The sequence below is a fragment of the Calidris pugnax genome, unplaced genomic scaffold, assembly GCF_001431845.1.
Source record: "Calidris pugnax isolate Ruff unplaced genomic scaffold, ASM143184v1 scaffold50, whole genome shotgun sequence".
In the NCBI taxonomy this organism is placed as follows: domain Eukaryota; kingdom Metazoa; phylum Chordata; class Aves; order Charadriiformes; family Scolopacidae; genus Calidris; species Calidris pugnax.
This window is the reverse complement of record NW_015090780.1, coordinates 4,209,632-4,227,494: the sequence shown is the minus strand read 5'-3', so window position 1 is coordinate 4,227,494 and position 17,863 is coordinate 4,209,632. Positions and strand designations below refer to the sequence as shown.

Below are 17,863 nucleotides of genomic sequence, written 5' to 3'. Positions count from 1 at the left end.
GTGAGCTGTATTTTAGAATTAATTTAATTTGGTGTCACATTCTGCTTTTAAGAAGTTGAACTTCAGATCCTTACAAACCTGAAGGTACAGGGGAGTTTTCCTGGGGCTTGCGGTTGGTTGTTGCTGTTATTCCAGAGATGCTCTTGGACGTTTCAGTCAGAGATCTGAACAGTTCTGGCATTTGTACTCACCAGACTTTGTTACTGCATTTGTCTCACAGCTTTTAAACAGCAGAAAACATGTACAACGTATTTAAACAACACCAGAGAAATTAAGGTCATGAGAATGCATCGTCAACAAACGAAGATAAAAAAGAACTGTTGTTTAAAAAAAAAACATTGTTGTTGCAAGACGCTTTTGAAATTCTACATTCCAAATTCAGAGTCATGTTGATGGTTTATTCTAATGTAGGAAAACATCATCAAGAGTGACAAGCAAGCTAGTCACTGTCTAGTCACCTGCCAGCAAATATTTCATAAAGACTAAAAAGGCTGGTACTGCCTTGCTGAGCTGACACTAATTATTTCAGTATACATGGAGCTTTGGGATTCATGTTAATTCTCAAGTCTGTCTTTAGTTCAGACTCATTCCACTGTGTAAACTCAGCAGAGCACAAATTATTTGACCATCCTTTCATAATCTGTCCCCATGCTCACTTGCCAATTATATAAATGGATCCAAATACCTGCTCTCAAAGGATCCCCATTTGGGAATCACGGGGGGGGGGGGGTATAGTCACTTTTCTGTAGCTCATGTCTTGTTGTCCTCTTTCATGTTGACATTTCGGGGTATCTTCTTTCGATAACATTGTTTTCATCAGTGTTCAGAAATATACCTTTCTGGTGATAAAACCCTTTTTAGATGAAAACTATGGGCTATAGCGTATTGCATCCCATAGGAAAGATGAGTTCAACGGGACCTACCAGTATCCTGAACATCCTGAGAAAAGCCTCCTGCTCCGCACCATGATGCTGTTCCTTTGTTCATTACACACATGAGTGAGTTCTTAGAACAACATCTAAATATTGGAGCGTGGTGTAGTGACCGTGGGGCAGCTCGGTGGTGGGGCTCGTTGAAGGTGGGTAGAACAGGCAAACACCCAACAGCCATCACCCGGCGGTGGCAGAGAGGGTCTGAGAAACGTGGGTCTGTGTCTGACTGAAAAACACTGCAGTTCTCTGTTCCACAAAAATTCAGCTCTGGAGCTGGCTCATTTTTAAGGTTTGCAGTAGAAATAGCTGCATTTTTTGCACAAATGCTTCAAACCTTTGCAGCCAGTGGATGGCTGCCCTCCACGGGGAGCACCCATCGGAGCCATGGTCAAGCTGTGTGAGCTCCTTGTTCCTGCGCCCAGCTCTGGGCAGCCAGAAGGTCCACACTGCTTTGGAGCCACCAAAGGTCCATACACTGTTTAGTTTCCATGTACTGTGTAGTTTTGAGGTGACAGCTGGGTTCCTTGCACTTCCAGATCGGGACCTGAAGTGTGCTAATAGATGGATTTACACCAAATCATAAACCCTGAAGCGATGATTCCTACTGAAATCTGTGCCAAAAGATAATTGCTTGCAAATGTTTGTAGGGTGTTTGAGCTTGTACGTTTAGAGTAAGACTAAAAGTGAGAGTGAAATGATTCCTACTGAAATCTGTGCCAAAAGATAATTGCTTGCAAATGTTTGTAGGGTGTTTGAGCTTCTACGTTTAGAGTAAAAGTGAGAGTGGCTTAAAATTGCAGGAGCCTCAAAAATACTTTGCTGGTTTTTCCTACGTTGTTCTTGGTTTTGGGGACGTAGCTAAAAATGGTAAAATTCAGAGAATAGTATTCCCACTGGATCTGACCTCAAATGAAGAGAACGTGGCTTACAGTCTTTCTGATTTATGAAAGTTTAAACGTTTTCTGGTGGAAGTGCAGGTCACCATATGGTAAAAAAAGCTTGTCTTTTTCGTTATTTTTTTCTGCTGACTTTCCAGAACTCATGCCCGGAATCCTAGAAGACCACAAAGTATTTAAGTATTAGGACTGGGTAACCTCTGAAGAGCCTCTCCAAATCCACATTTTGTTGCTTCATCATTCTGTAAGGAGAAATTTTCTAATGATGGTCCAAACTGTGGTTCCACCATTTCCGTTTTAATGCCCCAGCATTTTAATGTGACCAAACCCAAAGGTTTTCACAGGGAGAATCCATGGCTTTTAAAAAAAATCACAAAGAAAGATTTGGAAGTGCCCCAAGTAATGAGAGTTGTTTACTGACTGAGGCGTGCTACGTTCCCAGGCCACGTGGGGAGAGGTGTATTTGGGATTTGTGTTCAAAACCCAGCTTTTATAAGAAGGTGGTTCCTCATGAAGGTCCCTTCCAACCTAGACAATTCTATGGTTCTATGGAGACCTTGAACTAACTCACCTTTGCAGCCCAGGAGCCGACTCTCCCTCTGGCCGTGGTGTGTTTGCTTTGGCAGGATACATCTGCGGAGCCACAGACTGCAGGTGGCTCTAACCCTGAGAATGCCAAGGAGCCGAGTGGCTTCATACTTTAAAACTGGGCCCATGACACAGGCTGTAAAGGAATTTTCTCTTTTTTTTTGGTGTTCTGGTAGGTTGCACTTAAAAGAAATTTGCAGGAGCTTCTTTACCCCCACGTGCTGCCAAGGCTCCCTGCAGCGGGTGAAACGAAGACGATATATTCTGGAAGGCATCTTGATTTGAGAGTGACAGCTCCATATATTTGTGAAAATGAAGCGGCAGCAGAGTTGCCAGTAAAGCATATTGTGTGTCTTTGTGATGCAGAAATACATCATGTTAATAACAATTATTTTCAGAGCTCCACGTGACCGTTTGCAGGCAGGGAAGCCCTGCCGTTGGGGGAAGTCCTAAGAAACGAGGAAGAAACTAACTGGTTTTGCTTTTTTCTTTCCCAAACAGCCCAAGGGGAGGAAGCCGGTGCCGGGGGAGGTGGCGCAGCAGCAGAGCGACACGCTGCTCCCGTGGCGCCAGCACCAGAGCCCCAACGGGCTGCGGCGGCAGAAGCGGGACTGGGTCATCCCCCCCATCAACGTGCCCGAAAACTCCAGGGGACCCTTTCCACAGCAGCTGGTTCGAGTAAGTTAATAAAGAAATGGCCATAATGCTAATGGTGGTGATCTTGAGGTGGGGCTGGTGGAGTGGAAGGTGAGGTCCAGGCGCGTGGCGCGGGAGGTCTGGCTGGCAGCTCAGGCTCTCTGCTCCTCCTCCCTCGTGCAAGAGAAGTTGCCTTTCACATACTGCCGAAATGCTTCTTTTCCAAGCGTCTTGCCCCAGATTTCCCTCCTCCAGCTGAACGGCAGCCTCATCGCCTCCTTCCAGCCCGTCCCTCCGGGGACGCCGCCGTTGCTGCCAAGGTGGCACCTTGCCCACCCTCTCATCCAGAAAACGGCTGCAGGTGTGAAGCGGGGCTCGGTGGCACCCGGCGACGGGGGGGCTGCATCCTTCCCTCCTTCCCTCCCTCCTGCCGGGGCCGGGGTGCAGATGAGGGGGGGAGCTGCTCCTGGCCCTGCCACCGCTGCAGATGGAGCCCACGTCCTCTCGCTGCGGCCGGTTCCCTTCCTCACCAGGCTCATCTCCGAGATGGGTTTTCTGTGATGGTTATTGGATGACAGGAAGAGAAAAAGACAGGAAAAGGGGCCTTTGACAGACACATTTGGTTGATCTATTATTGCTGTCGATAGGTGTTAGCAAAATACAAATCCATGTTGCCGTTCCTCTCGCGGGTGCTGGTTTCGGTTTTTGGAGCAGTAGAAAGATGAGCTGCAAAAACAGAGCTCCCTGGCAGACTCCTTCAACTCTTCCCTTGGAAGAAAACTGTGACAATTATAAAATTTTAGAAGTTATTTTGAGCACCAGTGGTGTGTCATTGGCATCCCTTCCTCAGGAAGTTCACCCAGTCGTCTTGAAACGGTGCCTGGATCCAAATGAGTTGTCGTCGTTACCTGTCTCACACTGATGAGCGCAGCCCTGTCTGCGACGGGGGGAAGGAGCTTGACAAGTCCTTCAGAAGTTCAGGTGAACTTTGCAATGACTCATGCAGTGACTGCAGGTGCACGTTCCCAATTCACCAAGTATTGGGTAAACTCGAATTGTTGGTGTTGTTTCTTTGTGCAGTTAGGGAAGTATGACAAGGAATAAAAAAGTAGCAGGTGGAAAATATTTTTATGTCTATCTTGGAAAAACAGGGAGGGAAGCCAAGGAGTCTTTGTGTGGTCAGCAGTGCTGGGTGTGAAGTGGCCCTTTAATGTATTGTCCTATTAAGCTGAAGAATTGTCAGAAGAGGAGAATAACCTGAAGTGTAAAAAATACCTTCTTAAATCAGATTAATAATTCAGATTAATTCCTGAATTCCTGTGAAAAATAAGTGGAGTACTTGCAAAATGAATTTATGCCCTGTCCCACTCCCTGCTGATTTCTTCTGAGCTTTGACTAGACAGCGAGAGAACAACTTGGCACCAGCCTCCCATGGCAAAGTTGTTGATTTATAAGGACTGAAGTCTCTGTGGCATTTTTTCCCCCTACAGTCTGGAGATGAAACAGGAGGACCTGAGAATGCAAGACTCCAGTATTAATGAAAGTGACAAATAATAAATTTTATATAGGTACAGAAGAATTGACATTCATCACTGAAACTACCAGTAACCTTGGAAAGATAACCTAAGCTGATGGGAACAGAGCTCCCAGAATTTCAGCCATCTATTCCATTGCAGCTTTTAAATACGGGTGCTAGAGGAAACACTGAAAATGAAGTAAAAAATGGGGTGGGAAAGAAAGAAATGGCTCACAAAGGGCTGCCTTCCTTTTCATCTGACATACAGAAAGTATCATAATGACAGGGAAGGTGGTGCAAAGAGTGCAGTTTGATAAAGCGTGAGACCCCTGATGTTTCAGGCTTGGGTTGAGTTTCTGCTCACTGGCAGCATCTGGCCCCTTTGCTGGCCCCTGGACGTGCAGCTCGGGTGATTCCTAGCAGGGGTTACAGCTCCCCTCTTACACTTGGCTCTTCAGTTATCCAGAACAGGACAAATCAACGTCTTCAAAGACCAGCACTATCTGATTATTTCCATCCACATAATCTTCAGCTTGCCCTGGAGCATTCTGCTGTCTCCTAGATCTAGGTAACAGTTTTGATCTGATTTCCCATGCTTTTGCTCACTGGGCACTGAATATTTTTGTGTCCATCTGCTCACAAACCGGAGCTAGAAGTGCACATGTGAAATTAAGGCTCAAATCCCATTTGTGCGTAGGGAGGTTTGTCGCAGTTTTCTCTGCTACTTTATATAAAGCGTTCAAACCTAATGCTGGTTCCTGGAAACTGAACTTTTTTTGGTCCAAAAAGCCCTGCTTGGGCTTGCATTTGATAGGTATAACTAATGGAAACCAGTCCCTCCATTGTGCTGTCTTTGGTTCTGGTTACCTCCGAGGAGAGGAAGGGATGCCATGGAAAATGTGAATATTAGAAAACCAGAAAGCCCTACCAGAAGTACATTTTCGTAGTACCACTTGCTGTTTGCGTTTTTATAGGTCAGACTAATTTGAAATGCATAGGCAAATCTTCTGGGTTCCCTCCTACTCCTGCTTCCTATTGTGAAGGTAAAAATTCCATTTTATGGAAGTTGATTAGTTACTTGTCAGTATTTTTAGCAAGGCTGTGCCTGAATGAAGTTTAAATCATAGCAAAGGTGAATGCAGCTTGATGGGAGCCACATACCTCGAAATGCAGCCCTGTCTGGTTCAGCTGGGATCAACTGTAATTCTCTGCTCATTAAACCATTTCATTCTGATAAAATACATTAAATGAAAAAGTTTTTAGAAAAAAAGAAAAAAGGAAGACGTCACAAAATTATCCCTGCCAAAAAACCCCTCTGTTAATTACAGGGTTTTTTCTTTCAAAGGCACATCCGTGTCTGTTCATATGCATCAGCCACACTAGCTAGGAAATGTATTTCAGAAAAATAATATGTAAAAAGTAATACTAGGAATTTCTGATTAGTTTTGGCTGCTGGAAAGATTTACTTATTCTTCAAAGAGTTTAAATAAACATCTGACATGTGTATGCTGAAAATAATTTCTATTGGTATAAAAAATGTTTTGCAAATTCTGGTTTTGTCTTTGAGCTGAGAAAACAGTTATCAAATTTTATTGATATATGCTTATTTATTTTCCAAACATTTATGAAAAATTTGGGTTTAATTTCCTTGTGCTTCACTTCCACCTTTGTATTAGGAATAATATATTACATGCTGTGAAATATTTTACTGTAGTGAGGATAATTTCGTTACTAATTGTCAGGTACTCTCATTATTATAACTATGAGGTCCATAAAAATGCCTATTAAAAATACAAAAACAATATGAAATCCCCCTCCTTCTCCAAGCAAATGACTCATGCAGGCACACTGATCAGCTCCGATAACATATTAAATAGTTGTGCCCTTGCTGAGTGCCATCTATTTTCTCACTGACTCATCCTTTTTAGCTACATGTGTAGCTAATTCTTAATTATCTATTATCTAATTATCTTTTAGCTAATCTTGTATTTCATCCTCTTTTCAACTTCAAAAAATATCTCAGTCTTGGATCCACAGGAGCGTCTCTAGCCTCTTCTAATGGGAATCTTGAGTCAGTTTCCAAGTCAGTTCTTGGCTTATCTCACTGGGCTGTGTGAAAATCAGTCATTTAGAAGACCAAGTGTCTTGTGCAGGACCCTTGGACATGGGATGCTTAGGTAATGGGCTGCCCTGTCAACCACCACAACCATATTCACCTTCATGAATGCTCCAGGCTTCCAGCTCCATCTCCAGGACCTTTCTAGAGCTCTTATCAGCCCCCTGTCTCCAACTTGGTCTGCATAAACCCTAATTTTTCCAGCTTGTCTTTATTAGACTTGGAACTGGAAAATGTGGTATTTTCCCATTAGGTCTCTTACGATAAACAACTAATTCATTCTTATTACACCAGCATGAAAATCCACTGAGGATGACCCAGAGAGGATCTCAGAGCTCTTCGGAGCTGTCTTGATTGCGTGCTACAGGCACAGCATGCTCTCTCGCATCCGAGCGCTGGTAATCTCAGACACAAGAATACTAGAAATAATCTAATGTGTATATCAGGGAGTAAGAGGGAAGGATGCATTTTATGTAAATTTAATCAGAAAGTCCTGAAGTGGTTCGGAAAGTTGGTGGAATATAATATACCTGAAAACTCTTGCGTTTCTTCTCCGCAGAGGTGTCATTGATTGGTTGGGTTTCGTGCAGCACGGTGCATGCTAACGGAGCAGAGAGCTCTTCTCAGCACACTAGGAAACCCCACGGTGGACCCGTGGGTGGGTTTGGCACATCTTAAGCCATACAGTGAAATCGGGTACTTAGGATGACAAAAGTTGACAGGACTCTCAGGAGCCCCACAGCCTGTGTGTGTGCCGGAGCCCCTCCTGGAGCAGGGAATCAGAGCAGTGAGACAGTTCTCCAAACATCTAAAATCCTGCTGTTGGAGGTACACGTGAGATACAGAGCTTGGACCCTCAGCCCTCAATACTGCCATTTCCTTTGCGCATCGTGGCTATTTCAGCAGGCACCTTTGCACTGTTTTGAATAGTTGTAGGGTAGGAATCCCTCATGCCTCCTCTCCCGCCACGTTGCTCACTGCTGTGAAATTGGCAGTTCAGAATCCATTAGCTCCCAGCTGCAAGACAGATGGCATCTGTCTGTGGTGAGAGAAGGTTTGGTGAGAAAAGGCCTTGCAAACGCTTCCCAAAGGACATCAGACCTTACTTTTCCTGAGAGACATGCGGACAGCCTTGATTCGAAATAGGCCTAGGTCTTCCCCATTCTTCATGGGAATGGTTGTTTCTTTTACCGTGCCAACCACAAAAAAAACCTGTAATTGCTAGTTCTGGCTCTCAGTCCATCTCGTTCTTCGGTAGCCCTGTGAGCATCACCAGCTGAAATTCTGAAATCAGGCGATTTGGTCTTTATTGTGACAGTCAGAGAGAGGTAGAATCCATAGAATCATAGAATTCATAGATGAGAAGGAGAAAGCCCGGAGGCTGGAGAGGAACGGGATGTTGTGTGTGTGGAGCTGCCCTGTGGGGGCACAGCCCTTCTTTGAGAGCTGGTTGAAGGACGTAGACTGCAAGACGTAGACTCTTGGCTCTTGGCTGTGATTTCACACCACAAACCAACCTGACACCAAAAAGAGAAAGATAAGCAGGAAAATGACTCATTAAGAATTGGTGTTGCCACGGTCTTGGCTCTGGTATTGATCTGTGTGTGTGTTACCAAACCAGGACTTGGCCCACCAGGAATGGGTGGGGAGAGGGAGATGAGACACGCTGCTACCTTCTTGGCACGGCCATTTGAAATGTCTTATAAACACGGTTTAAAGCAGGTTCCTAAACTTAAACCACGCTCTATAAACTCCTCACAGCACACTCCTTTGTTTGCCCTCTCCATGGCATATGAAGATGTCACTCTCAATTTCCAGCATTTCACAGAAATAGGCTGGATCCTGATGGAAATTCATGTGTCTCTGCCAGAGCTGGTGGGGCTGCACCATTTGGGAATCTAGGTCGAAGAAAGCAGATGCCCAGTGCTTTATGGGCTTTCCATGCACACGCACATACAGCCTTATGGACTGAAAAGTGCAGCTACAGCATAAATGCTCCATTTGAAATTCTCTTACAACAGCATTCAAGCCTATACTGTAATTATACATATTGTATTTCCTTGTATTCAGACCCTTGGGGAATTTATATTGTCCTTGCTAAAGCCAGAGGGACTGAAGGAAAGCAGTCATTTAATGATTCAGCTGTCTTGGGCTCTATGATTTAATCAATCATATGAAAGAAATTTTTAGATTCTTTGTGTTTAGAGTTCTCTTGTCTGAGCAGAAAATGTTCCCTTTTTGAATTGCTTTAATAGCTGTATTTATGCAGCTGAAAGTTCCTTAAGAAATGAAAGTAAAATCAAATTGCTGAGAATGCCTAGATAATTTATCGGAGAATATTCAATTAGAATATATTAATATTTTAGATTTCCATCATTAATTTAATATTCAGAGATTTAATTTAGTCGTTGAATTGCTGTAGTGCCATGCGTGGGTAGATTGTTAGGCTGAGTGCTTAAAACACCTGCCACAAATGGGTGAATCTCACTTTGATTCCCAAGAGCAGAAATGCCTCTCTCCTGACACAAGTCTTGCAGCAAAAACTCAGACACTAAATCTTGCCTGTGCTCTGCATTTTTCCATAATTGCAGAATGGAATAACACAATCTCCTAGCAGAAATAAATGCAAGAGCTTTATTTATTTATGCATTCAAATCCAGACTGAGGGAGAATTTGGTGCTTTGTGGTTCTGAGTTTGTCAGTGTATTACTGAAGAATCTCATTCTGCCAGCCCGGCCTTGTTACTTACTGAAGGAGAACCGTCCTAAGTGAGGTTGGGATTTGGAGGTGATTGACACTTTGCAGACAACTATCGAGTGCTCCCATTGCTGAGTTCAGAAAAAAAACACTGCCCTTGAGATTTTGCCATTTTCCAGGATGCTCTGGGAATAGTAACACGAGTGGAAAGAAGCCCCACTAGGTAATAAAACCCACAAATGCCACATGACTTGGAAGTGATAAATTCCCATCAAATATAGTCCCAGTTGCGTGAAAGAAACGGACCAGTTTTTAATTTCCCACACAACGCAGAAGCCATTGGCAGCGATGAGACTGCTCCCACGCTGATGACATTTCAGGAGTCTCAAAATTCATTGATAAGATTTCTAATTTTTTTCAGGTTTAAGCAGAATCTCAGGATATTACTTTTTTGCTTTATGGGGTGGGTTAAAGTCAGGTCAGGGTCCAGGTGCCCTCATTAGATGGTCAGTGTTTGTGCTCAACACCTGGTGTCTTATATTCATGCTCAAGGATGATCACCTGTTGCTGGTACAAATCCTGGTCAGATTTGTGCTAATCCATTCCTACAAAGGAAAGCCATCTTGTAGCTACCAATTTTGGTGGCATGAAAAATGGAGGAGTTACAAAGAACAAAGGACAGCAGAAATTTGGGGTGCAGTGGGTCAAACCAAGAAGGTGGTCAGAGAGCAGACCTTTGGTCTGACCTCACCTCCAGTGCTTTAAACTGGTTTGCAGTCGTTCAGCATCCCCGGGGGGCGATGGGGTGGGATACACTTGCAGGGATTTGTGACCCAACCACCAACCACTACTTGTTAAATAGGAATTGTAAGTTAGATCCGTACAGTCTTTGCTTAGGTATTTTTCCATACAGGAGCTGATCTTTTCAACCTCTTTGTGTAAGTGAGGATTGTCTTCCTTTCACAAGTAAGAAGCCAAGGCAGAAAAGATGAGTGGCTTTGTTCAAGACCGCAGAGCTGTTGCCATGGCCATGAGCAGCACTCTCTGGTGATCGGCATCTGGGCCTGTCCTTGGGTTATTTGAAGAATCTCATAATGGACTCGGGTTTTATCGAGTATTCAGAAATCTTTTGCTGATGGTTATATTCAGTCACCTCATTTCATGTCTGGGTTCAGCTGCTGCATCTGTGCATCGGGTCTGCTAATGGGCAGGCTTGTTTTTGCCATGATTGGAAGGTGTTTGTCCACCACCATCCAGGGACTACGCAGCAGCCCCTTTTCTCTGCTGGGTCTCAGGTGGTTCCTCCACCACCAGCCACTTCCAGCCATTTCTTCCCACTCCTGCTCCAGATTCACTTCGGGAGCAGGGGATGTAGGAAGCGCAGAAGGATAAGTACCCCTCGCCTTGAACCAGGCACATGGCAAAATAGTTCATCCATCACTTCAAAGGGTATTTAGCTGTAATACCCCATTGCACATATTGCAACATATCATTACATCCCCATCCTCCCCAGAAAGTGAGATAACTGTAATAGCCGCTCGGTATGGCTGTCATTATGTGGAGAGGCAGAGGCAGGAAGGCATAGTTAGAGCTAACGTACACAGCTCCTGAAAGCTATTGAAAGTCTGTAAAGACAGAGAGTACACAAAAACAGTGGGTTAATTTGCTAGAAAAAAAAAAGTGTTGGTTTTGCTGATGCCTTTTCCAAAGGAAAAATAGTAATAATGAAAAAAACTGAAACGTGAACAGAGACAAAGAACTTGCAATCTGCCTCTTTGCTGCAGTAGTTCATTATTTAATGCTCATCACCCACATTAGTAATAGGTTACTGTGGGACTTGGCTTCCTTCATGAGCTGAAATGGAGTCCCGAAGACACAGTGCCGCTGTGTGGGTGTGAGTTTGGATTTGCAGAATGATGGTGCAGATATAACCTTGACAGCTAGGCTGTTGCTGAAATTCACTGTATCAGGCTGGAATGAGATAGGAAGCAAAAAAACCCATCCACGCTTTTTCTTTCCTCGCTGTTGCATCTGTTCTTGCCGGTCTGCACCGCTGAAGAATTCAATTCAGCACCCTGGAATTTCGGATGTCAACTTTTTAAGATTTTAGAGAATTTACTCTTGGGCTAAAATTAAGCTTTCACTGCTGCGGTTAATTGTTTTATTTATAACTGCTGAGATTTTCAGTGATAAAGGTGTCACCATCTGAATCCTTTCTCGTGTGTCTCTGGTGCAGAGTGAGGAGGTGTGAGCTGGGCGCTGGGGCAGCGGGGAGCGGGTGTGCAGCTCTGACACCACGGGGGCATTAAAGGCCCCACTTCCTTGCAATTTATTCCTTCCCGTATTTTTAAAAATTATCATACATTTTTAATAACGTTGATATTTGTTGCTAATTTCCTTAATTTAAGGGATATTTTCCTCCTATCTGAAGAGTTAGACAACTGAAAAGCAAACAAACAAAACCTTGGATTATATTAAGGGAAACATTTTGCCCAAGGCAGTTTGGGTATCTGCAGATGGTACTGAACATTTTGGCCCTTGTTCAGCAGAGATTTTAAGTACGTGCCTAAATTTGAGCCTTTAAGTAGCTCCAGTGGCTCTTCTGATTCAGTTCAGTGGCTGGAAGCTGAGGACAGGAATAGTGCCTCGCTGGATTAGGACTGAGCATTCGGCCTCATGCAGCACCAACCTTTTTGGCCACGCTTAGAGTTTTTCTTAGATTATATTTGCATTTCTCTGCCTGTACTGCCAGCACACAGAGACCACGCTTCCAGGTGTCCACACACATCCCAGCCTTTGTGTACATCATGCGAGCACATTCCTTTTTCCCTGTCAGACCCCAAACCAGGAGCTGCTCTGAAAAGCCAGCCGGTAGGGCTTGGGTTTGTGTTTTTGGCCCTAGGTAAAGAGAGCTGGATTTCTCTTGTCTCTGTGACCCAGCAGAGACCCCTCCATCCCCTGGAAGGGCAGGGTGGGCTCTCTCTTTAGGAGGGACAGGTTTGGCCACAGGTGCAGGAGGTTTTGCAGTCTCCTCCCTGTGGAAACGAGGTGTATTTGGCTGCAGCTGGCCCTGGCCGTGGGCACTCTGTGGGAGAAGCTTCTGGGAAGAACAGGGGCTGTTCCTGCTGCTCTTCGGGCGAGGGAGACGCTGGAGAAGGACTTTGGGGTGAGTGATGTTTGGGAGCGTGGTGCTGGGGAAGCCAAGGGAGCTGCTCTGAGCAAAGCTTGAGTGTCCTGTGTGGAAGGGAGTGGGCTTGCAAAAGAGTGAAGATCAGGGATTGGTGTGGCTTATGTGTCGTTTCATGTGGATGGAAGTGTGCTGAGCCTGTGCCCAGCCTGGCTGAGCCCTGTGTGGGTCTGGGCTTTGTCACCCATGGGCTCCCTGGGGGCAGGAACCGGGTGGGCTGTAGTGCCAGGGAGATGGTGGCTTATAAACCTTTGTGTAACACGTGTGAGGGGTCTCTTCCCTGGCTCAGGTCTGTGCGTGGTTTCTGGGAGGTCTATATATATATACTTATAAACCTTTGTGTAACACGTGTGAGGGGTCTCTTCCCTGGCTCAGGTCTGTGCATGGTTTCTGGGAGGTCGATATATATATATATGTGTGTGTGTGTGTATAAATATACATATATATATATATATACATGACATGAAAAGGATTTGTGTGGAGTATTCAGCCTTGTCATAACGAAGCCCCTGGGCCAGCCCTCCCCTTGCAAAGCTCCTCCTGAAGAATCCTGCTCCGGGCATTGGGTTTTTGGAGACTAGGACTAAGCTTCTGTCACTCAAGTTATAAGCCCTTAAACCCAAAAAGTTTCCAGTGGAAATGCTAGCAGACCTTTTAAATGCCGTGGTGCTGGTGGGCATGGCTGGGACAGTTCACCTTCCCGGCTCCTTCTTTCACTCATCATCTCTGTTCGTTTTAATTACGTGACCTGAGGAGGTTTTTGCGTCTGTGCTTGGGTTTCTAGCCCTTTTGGGCCATTTTACAGTTGACTTATTTGTTTGATTCATGTTTCAAGGCTTTGTGAGCTGTGCCATTTATTTAAGTAAATAAGCTCATTTTATTGTTATTAAAAGTGGGGTAGCTTAAGGAAGGAGAAAGGCCACGGGGGCTTGTTTCTGCCCAGGCAACGGAAGCACAGACTGTGCTGTGAAGAGGTTGGGTGTAGGGCTTGGGGTTCCTTTAGAGGAACGAGCAATCCATGGTTCTCCAGCTGCCCCTTGGCTAATGAAACCCCCCTGGGGCAGAGCTGGAGCTCTGGTGCCCCCACTATCTATGGGACTACTGAAAATTCAGTGGAAATGGCTGATTTGCTGTATTTCCAAGTCCCTGTGGAAAGCGTGGCAGCTGAAAGGCCATGTTTCTGCCCACACCATAAGCTGTTGGAGTTATTTCTGAAGTAACATCACTGGAAGGGAGTGTATTAGTAGAGAGAGGGAAAGAAATTAATAATAAGGATCTGCACTGACCGGTGTTGCTGGTTAATCCCCAGCCCTCTGAAGGCTTTTCTGTGAGCTGGAAAACAAAAATAGGTGTTTGGCCAGCTTACATTGTCAGTGGTGTGTTTTGCAGTGAAGTGATGACACAATTTACTTACCAGTAAATGGGATTCAACTGCATCTAACAAAAAGAAATTAGAGTAGAAGAATCAGACATCATCAGAGCATAAATCTTTCACGGAAGATTATAGCAGTTATTTATTATTTGAAAGCAGAGAATTGAGAAGCAAGGTGGCACTTATCTTTCAGTGATGGGAAATGCACCCTCTAATGTCTCCATGGAAAAAAGAAAATGCTGCACCAAAGCATTCACATTCAGCTTGATGGCAAAACCACTACTCGTTAGCATCTGTTTTTTGCAGGGAAACTCCTGTTAAGAGAGGAATTTAAATATCGGAGGAAGTATTTCCAACAACTGTCTGGGTTTACTGAATATTTTTCAGACGGTGTTATGTTTATGGCGCAGATTTTTGTATGCTAAAGGAAAAGGCAATTCAAAATTGATGTAACAGCTGCTATGTCTTTTGAGCACCTAAGGGACAGAATGACACAACATATATGTACTTCTGAGGTTGTTAAAACAAAAAAAAACTTTGTTATTCCTTTTGAACCGTAACCCATGGTATCTGCAAGTATTAAAACGTTTTCTTATAATTTTTTAATTAGACATGAATACAAAATTTAACATTCAGGTATAACATGCTATTGGAAGACCAGCTCTTTTTCTTCTCTCTCTGTATCCATCCAGTTGTTAAATGTCCCCTCTCTCTCTTTTTTTTTTTTTTTTAACCTCTTGTTCTTAATGAGACTTCCTCCTTCTCCCCATGACTCTTTATGTAAGCAACCTTAGCTCTTGATTAATCAGTAATTAGGGAAGGAGTCATACTGATTTCAAGTCTAGTATAACACTCTCCAGCTGAAAATTCAAAACTAAAATCTAAAGGAAACCCATAATGTCAATATTATGCTATGTCTAACTGTATGATGACAAAAATCACATCAGAGTCAGTATCTATTTATATTGGCACAAATCTGCCCCGTTTGGGATCAGGTGTGATGTCACCGTAATTCTCTCCCACAGCTGCTTTCCCCACACGTTCCCCGTTACCGTCTGCCTTCCTCATCAGCAGCATTTAATATTTCGCCTTAAAGTTTACTGCTCCCTCTGCCATCCTCTCTGACACGTGCTGTATCACTGCACTTCATGTTTGCTGAGCAGTTAGGGCCTAATTCAAAGTTTAATGAGCCCTCATTAACCTCCGTGAGCTTTGGATCAATCCCTTGTAGTCTAATATGGTAATAATGCCGGGGTATTATGGAGTTAAAAGCTACCATACAGTGGTCTGAGGATAAAGTCACCGCGGGCGTGCGGCTTAATGGGGTATTAATTGGATAGAGGGTATTCATAAGTACTGAGCACTGAGTGTGTATATTGTTGAAAGAAGAGAATAAATGCTGAACGGTATGATCTTAAAGTAAGGAAAACTTGAGTTTCCCTTTGCATCAGTCTTTACTACAACCGTGCATCAGGCATTTGAGAAATCACTGCAGGTTGGGAGAGTTTGTGGCCCGGGTTGATGGGTGCTGTCCCTCACAATTCATCTCAATTGTCATCCCCTTCTGAAATTCTTCCTGTGTTGGCTCCATCGAAATTGTTCTTCAAGAAACGGAGTGTTGGAGGTAGCATTGGAAAGGGTTCATCAAAGGGAGCTTGTAATTGCACACAACAACTTTTTCTTTTTTTTTCTTTTTTTATCCTCTGGGCTAAGGTGTTTTGACACCTCATTTACCGTAACGGGGCATGTCGTGCTGTCGGGGTGAGCTGCGGTGAGCGAGCCATCGGGGCTGGCTCCAGATTCCTGTGGGCAGCTTGTCCTGTTCCCTTGAGGCTGTGCTGATAGAAGACCTACACTGAGGCATGGCAAAGCAGCTCATATTAAATATTTTATTCAGTTTTCTTCTTTTTTCCCTGTCCAGATTTTAACAAAATCTTAATTCTTGGAGATGCTGTATCTATTAAGAGCCCCCAACGGGAGCTGCCAGGGCCAGGGAAGGCTGTATGTGGTGGGGCCGTGCATGGCCCTGCTCTCCAGACCACTTCTGCTCCAGCCTGCCCGTAGTTCCTTCCTTTTCCCTCTCCCATCGCCCTCGCAGGGGATTTCTGAAGACAAACACATTTCTGTGTTTCTCTGTGATGGGAGCCACATCCTGCCCCAGGCGGGGTGCAGGGGAGGATGGGGCACAGCGGAGAATTAATCCCTGGTGGTTTAGATTCCCTTATGGGCCGGAGGGAGTTGGAGACCTGGGTGCCTCAGCAAATCCTGCCTCGTGCCCAGGTGCCTTTAAAGTGTGGATCTTTACAGCTTAGGACCGTTTTCCATTTCTTCTCCACTGTGTCAGACCCTTAGGATAAAGAAAAACCGAAAGTGGGAATGACCCTCCTTGACTTCTTACGCTGTTTCAGATCTTTAAAGGTAAAAGCCCTTGAAAGAGAGAGTGTGGCAGCGTGGGAGCATCCGCAGGGCAGCAGTGAGTCCCAGTCTGCGACTGCGGAGCCATCCCAGTGCCCTCCCAGTTCCTCCCAGTAACGCAGAATGTTTCAGATCTTTAAAGGTAAAAGCCCTTGAAAGAGAGAGTGTGGCAGCGTGGGAGCATCCGCAGGGCAGCAGTGAGTCCCAGTCTGCGACTGCGGAGCCATCCCAGTGCCCTCCCAGTTTCTCCCAGTAACGCAGAGTAAGGGAGACCATTGGCTTAGACACAGACCTCTGAGCAGCAATGACACATCATCTTTTCATCAGGGAAAGAGGACTGATTCTTTTCACTTATCTATCCTAGATATTCTCTGTGCTTCTTGCTTTTTTCTTTTTTTCTTTTTTTTTTAAAGAGCTGTTCCTTTCCTTCTGTGCAGCCGCAGATGCAGTGAGTCCTGTCTCCCCCCATGCAGCCAAGTGCTTTTCCCTTTGGGATGGTGACAAATCACTTTTTCTCCATATAGCTAAGGAAAAAAAAAAAAGAACAATCACATATGTAACCATTACAGAAGTGTTTTTCTGGAAACTCCCAGTACACGCTAGCTCCAGAAGACATGTCCCAGTTCTATTTTCTCTTCCAGCAGAAGGCTGTTTAGTAGTTGGCTCTGAGCTGCCTGCACCAGCCTACGGTTCCCAGCACCCTTCTTGCCTCTCCTCATCCCATATGTGGATGAGGCTTCAATGTACACGCTACGAAGAACTAGGAATTTCTGCTTGATTTGGTGCTGTCCTTTCTATTCTTCTGTTGATTAAGCAGCTGCTGAAGTAACCCTTCCCTTCAAGGAGTTCTGTAGTGCCCCTCTCCCCGCTCCAGCGCAGTTCTGTACCCTGTACCTCCCTCCCTCATTCTTGCCATTCCCAGTGCTCCTCATAGACTTGTCTCCTGTCCCTCCATTTCGGGTCTTACCTGCTTCTGCCCTTTTGCTGTTGTGTGTTCATGGGAAGATCTCCCCATGTGTTTTCTCCATCAGGGATGGTGCCCACGCTGCTGCTCAGCCATTCCCAACCAGGAGTCAGCCACCATCCCTGAAAACTGGTGGGGTTGTCTCTCTAGTTCTTGCACCTTCAGTCCCCAAGCCTACTTCATGCCAAACCTTTCTTCTTCGGGTCTTACCTACTTCTGCCCTGTTGCTGTTGTGTGTTCCCAGGAAGATCTCCCCGTGTGTTTTCTCCATCAGGGATGGTGCCCACGCTGCTGCTCAGCCATTCCCAACCAGGAGTCAGCCACCATCCCTGAAAACTGGTGGGGTTGTCTCTCTAGTTCTTGCACCTTCAGTCCCCAAGCCTACTTCATGCCAAAGCTTTCTTCTCAGATGCAAGAGTAAGAAATATAGAAAAAAATAAAACAAAAAAATAAAAACACCCAACAGGTAGGGTTGCAATGACCCCAGGAATTAAGACTGTAAATACAGAGCAATCTGTGATGAAACCCTGAGCATTCCCACTGT

General features: G+C 44.9%; 1 protein-coding gene across 1 annotated transcript in view; it reads left to right on the top strand.

Annotated features, from left to right (window-relative positions):
- CDH4 (cadherin 4, type 1, R-cadherin (retinal)) overlaps positions 1 to 17,863 on the top strand; it is a 269,633-nt gene that overhangs the window by 110,977 nt on the left and 140,793 nt on the right. The window contains exon 3 of the mRNA XM_014957134.1: positions 2,918 to 3,094. Within this exon, the coding sequence (XP_014812620.1) occupies positions 2,918 to 3,094 (177 nt within the window). The remainder of the gene's footprint in view (positions 1 to 2,917; positions 3,095 to 17,863) is intronic.